Raw genomic sequence first — 4451 nt, forward strand, 5'->3', positions numbered from 1 at the left:
CCTTCCCCCACTTCTGCCCACAGCCCCGCTCGCGGGCGCCATGCACTCCCTCGTCTTCCTCTGCGCCCGTCGCTTGGTGAGCTACTGCCCCGGCGCCCGCCGTGCCCTGGACCTCCTCCCCGCCGAACTCTACCCCGTCCTCTTCCAAGCCGCTTTCCTGGACGGGCGGACGCTGGCGCTGCGGGACCTGGTGGGGACGTGGCCCTTCCCCGTCCTCAGTTTCCAGCGGTTGTTGGGTCACCGTGGCCGTCACTCGCTCCTCAAGGAGAAACCCAGCAAATTGTGCATCCAGACCATCATCCTGGCCGTCGTGGCACATCTCCGCCGGGTGCTGGAGGAGCCCTGTCGCGGCGCGAGGTGGGTACCGGGATGCCAAACTCCACCGGGATGGGCAGGAGCTGTTTTGCTTCTCCTTGGGGAGACGGAGGTGACGATGCTCGTCCCAGGGCCGTCAGCTCGGGCCGCGGTGGAGGGAGGAAGCCGTGGGTTGGCACCGGGTTTGTTTTGTGCACCGGCAACACAGGAGGAAAGCGGGACCGCGACCCTCACCCTGCCTCGGGGCTGGAGCGAGTTTCCGGATGGCCACGGCTCTCCTGGGAGCCGATTGTTTCAGTTCCCTGATTTCCCTGCTTGTTTATTTACCCGTTTCTTGCCTTCACCCAGCGAGAGACGGTGCCGCCTGCGGGTGCTGGACATGACGGGTCTCCAGGACGATGACGCCGACCGTGGCCCGGAGGGGATGAGCCTGTGGTCTGGCACGGTGGCGTTGGCCAAAGCCTGCATCGAGGTCTCCAAACACCAAAGCGAGTGCCTGAAACGCGGCTCCAAGCGGCGTAAAGGTCCCTCCGGCACCTCGGCGGCCCTGCAACCCGTCGGCGTGGAGGTCCGCGCCGATCTCTTCGTCAACGGCACGTCCTATGGCGTCCTGCGGGACGCCCTGCAGACTGGTGCCGCCAGCCCCCTGCGCCTCAAATGCCGGGATTTCCACGCCGAGGAGCTCTCCGTCGCCGGCACCGTGAGTTTGCTGGAGTCCCTTGAACCCGCCGGCGTGCGGCGGGTGGATCTGCGCTTCAATAACCTGGGGTTGGGCGGTCTCTGCGCGGTTTTGCCGCACCTCGCCAGATTCACCGACCTCCTCAGCCTCAGGCTGCCCTACAGCAACGTCGACGTGCGGCGGCTCACGGCAGGGACGGATGCCGGCCTCCGGTGCCTCGCCACGCAGCTGGGGAGGCTGCCCTGCCTCAAGGAGCTCAACTTGGGTTCTTCCAGGCTTTCAGGGAAACTGAGGCAACTTCTCAGGTAAGTTCCTGGTGGAGCAGGTCTTTTTTCATGCCCCAGGGGGTCATGGGTCCCGGCTCGTGGGTGGGAGGCTTGGGATCCAGGTGGCATTGCCGCCATTCCCTACCGCGATCCCTCCAGGAATACGGGAACCATCCCCACCCCATTGTTCAAAGATTTAAACCCGGCGGCAGCTCCCGCCTGGTTTGCACCCCACGCGGTGACGGCTTCGGGGGGCTCATGGCTCACTCTTCCCCTCCCCGGCAGCGACCTGCAGGCTCCGCTGGAAAGCCTGGAGCTGGCCTTCTGCTACCTCCTTCCCGGCGACCTCGCCTTCCTTTCCCAAAGCCTCCACGCTCCGATGCTGAGGAAGTTGGACCTGAGCGGCCATGATTTCTCCGAGAACCTTCTCCAACCCCTCCGGCATCTCCTGGAGGAGACCTCGGCCTCTCTCCTCCACCTGGACCTCATGGAGTGCCGGCTGACGGACGCTCGGCTGGAGGCTCTGCTCCCGGCGCTCTGCCGTTGCTCCCACCTCCGTTGCCTGGGACTTTTCGGCAACCCCCTCTCCACACCGGGACTCAAAACCTTGTTACGGAAAACCCTGGTTCTCCCGGATTTACGCCTGGTCGTCTACCCGTACCCTGTGGACTGCTACATCTGGGAGCCGCCCCGGCCACCCTCTGCCTCCGACCACTTCTTCGAGGATGTGGTGGATGAGGAACGTTTTGCCGCGGTGAATGCCGAGCTGTGCCGGATGCTGGTGAGCTCCGGCAGAGCCGATGCCGTCTGGACCGCCAGCCTCTGCCGGCACGGTGCCCTCGACTACTTCGCCTTGTAGCTCGGGCGAAGCTCGGAGCCCTCGTCCCGCCCCGCGGTGCTCGGCGAAGCACTGTGGCCTAACTGCTGTCCCCCAACCCCTCCTTCCTCCCCAAATTTGGTGTTTCCCCCTTGTCCCGGTGCTTTTCGGGTACCTTCTCCCTTTTCCTGTCACGGTGCCACCAGCATCGGCCCCAGCCACGGGGAACCCGGTGCCACCGATAACTCCCGGCAGCGCCTTGTGTCACCGGGACAGCGTGCCAGCTACGGGCGGATCGGCCTCCAGGCCCTCCTTCGCTGATTAATTAACGCCGGGAGAGCAGTTAATAAATCGCTGCCGTGTCGAGGTTATGGCAAAAACCGTAAGCGCGGCGCTGTTTACAGGCAGACCCTACAATGGCTCCACACTCGTGCCTCGGTTCCCCCAAACCCCCCCACACCCCGAGTCGCAGGGGGGTGCTCGGCGCCTCAGAAACGGCACAGCTCGGCCACGCGGTTTAAGCTCTTTTTTTTGTTTGTTTGGGTTTTTTTTTCCATAGACTAACGGGGTTCCCGGCCGCCGCGGTGGCACCCATCCTGCCGCGGTGAGCCGGTGCTCACCCCTTTTCCCATTGGCGTGGGGGTGATGGGGAGGGTTGGGGGGGGACGGGACTGGGGGGTTCCCCGGCTCAGCCCTGACACGAGGATTCCCCGGCCGAGCTCGCTCCGCCGGCGCGGAGCAACGGCAGCAATTCCTCGGTGAGCTGGTAGCGCCGGCCTTCCCAGACAAAATGAGTGGGGGCTTGCGCCGGCCCCCGCCCGTACTCGAAGCAGGGACTCCACTCGAAAGCCAGCGCCGAGCGTACCAAACCCACGCCGCCCGCCTTCGCCGGCGCCGGGTGATAGAGCCGCCCGTTTTCCGGCAACATCACCAAACTCTCCGGTTGGAACGGCACGGCCAGGCGCTCGCCGCCGCCGCAGTAGGAGAGGAGCCGGCTCTCGCCGGAACCCGGCAGGAGTTGGGTGAAGACGACGGGACGATCGTCGCAACGGAGGAAATTCCGCTCCCTGCCGCAGAGCGAGAGGAAAGGGAATTCGGCCTCGTAACGCCCGCTCCGGTTTGGCTCCAGCCGCTTGAAGAAGAAGGTGAGGAACCCTACGTCTGCCAGGACAGACGGATGGACGTTGGCTCGCTGCTCCCCGGTAATTAACCCCCCCCCCAGGGTTAATTAGCCGTGGGGTAGGGGGTTGTTCGGTAATGAGACCCCGTTTTGGAGAGCTGGCAAAGGGAGGAGCAGTTGGCTTGGGAGCTATTAATAGCAGGAGCTGCTTAATTAGTAAGGTAATTAATATGCAAATAGCACTCAGTGGCCACTTTGCCACCCATAAAAGTGCCAGAGTGGGGGGTGTCCCCCCTCCCTGACCCCACTGCCGAGGGCTCAGCCCCCCCCCCCCATTAAGGATGCAATGCCAATTAAGGATCGGATCCTGATGAAGGATGAGGCTCCGATTAAGGAGGAGATCCTAATTAAGGATTGGATCCCAATTAAGGATGAGGGGGAGAGCCGTGCTGGCCAGGTGATGGGGTTTGGGGGGGTTTTGGGGGGCTTGGGGGGGTCCCGGTACCTTTGAAGCAGGTGATGAAGTTCTTGACTTTGGTGTCATCCAGGAAAAGCTGTGGAAAAGCAGGAAAAAGCCTCAAAACCCCGAAGCCCCTGGCAAGTTCAGCATCTGTCCGGGATCCTTTTGGGATCCATCCTGGGATCTGTCTGGGGTCTGTCCTGAGTCCTTTTTGGGGATTTGTCTGGGGTCCGTCTGGGATCCACCCAGGGTCTGTCTGGGGTCTCCCTGGGATCTGTCCAGGATCTGTCTGCGATCTGTCTTGGCTCCATGTGGGTTCTGTCTGGGATCTGTCCGGGATCTGTCTTGGCTCCATGTGGGTTCTGCCTGGGATCTGTCCGGGATCTGTCTTGGTTCTGTTTGGGATCTGTCTGGGGTCTGTCCAGGATCTGCCTGGGATCTGTCTGGGCTCCATGTGGGTTCTGCCTGGGATCTGTCCGGGATCTGTCTTGGTTCTGTTTGGGATCTGTCTGGGGTCTGTCCAGGATCTGCCTGGGATCTGTCTGGGCTCCATGTGGGTTCTGCCTGGGATCTGTCCGGGATCTGTCTTGGTTCTGTTTGGGATCTGTCTGGGGTCTGTCCAGGATCTGCCTGGGATCTGTCTTGGCTCCATGTGGGTTCTGTCTGGGATCTGTCCGGGATCTGTCTTGGTTCTGTTTGGGATCTGTCTGGGGTCTGTCCAGGATCTGCCTGGGATCTGTCTGGGCTCCATGTGGGTTCTGCCTGGGATCTGTCCGGGATCTGTCTTGGTTCTG

The 4451-nt window shown here is 62.6% G+C and overlaps 3 protein-coding genes across 3 annotated transcripts in view; 1 reads left to right on the forward strand and 2 right to left on the reverse strand.

The window, feature by feature from the left end:
• RECQL4 (RecQ protein-like 4) overlaps positions 1 to 42 on the reverse strand; it is an 11122-nt gene extending 11080 nt beyond the window's left edge. Inside the window, exon 1 of the mRNA XM_010569329.1 lies at positions 22 to 42. Coding sequence (XP_010567631.1) covers positions 22 to 42 — 21 coding nt within the window. The remainder of the gene's footprint in view (positions 1 to 21) is intronic.
• LRRC14 (leucine rich repeat containing 14) lies at positions 32 to 2514 on the forward strand. The gene is made up of 3 exons (XM_010569319.1): positions 32 to 357; positions 664 to 1299; positions 1546 to 2514. Exons 1-3 carry the CDS (start codon positions 41 to 43, stop codon positions 2117 to 2119), a joined length of 1527 nt encoding a protein of 508 aa, XP_010567621.1. The 5' UTR covers positions 32 to 40; the 3' UTR covers positions 2120 to 2514.
• Positions 2515 to 2607: 93 nt separating this feature from the next.
• Positions 2608 to 4451, reverse strand: part of LOC104832922 (chromosome unknown open reading frame, human C8orf82) — a 3316-nt gene continuing 1472 nt past the window's right edge. The window contains exons 2-3 of the mRNA XM_010569330.1: positions 3703 to 3751; positions 2608 to 3238 (exon numbers count right to left, since the gene is read on the reverse strand). Coding sequence (XP_010567632.1) covers positions 2766 to 3238; positions 3703 to 3751 — 522 coding nt within the window. The 3' untranslated portion in view covers positions 2608 to 2765. The remainder of the gene's footprint in view (positions 3239 to 3702; positions 3752 to 4451) is intronic.

This window comes from Haliaeetus leucocephalus, unplaced genomic scaffold, assembly GCF_000737465.1.
Source record: "Haliaeetus leucocephalus isolate CR32 unplaced genomic scaffold, Haliaeetus_leucocephalus-4.0 Scaffold271, whole genome shotgun sequence".
Taxonomy (NCBI): Eukaryota; Metazoa; Chordata; class Aves; order Accipitriformes; family Accipitridae; genus Haliaeetus; species Haliaeetus leucocephalus.

What these genes read in the sequence shown, in the direction of transcription:
- LRRC14 (XM_010569319.1), top strand. Translation starts at nt 41, where the DNA reads ATGCACTCCCTCGTCTTCCTCTGCGCCCGTCGCTTGGTGAGCTACTGC. An exon ending in GAGCCCTGTCGCGGCGCGAG is followed by an intron (nt 358 to 663) that starts GTGGGTACCGGG and finishes GCCTTCACCCAG; the next exon opens with CGAGAGACGGTGCCGCCTGC. An exon ending in AAACTGAGGCAACTTCTCAG is followed by an intron (nt 1,300 to 1,545) that starts GTAAGTTCCTGG and finishes CCTCCCCGGCAG; the next exon opens with CGACCTGCAGGCTCCGCTGG.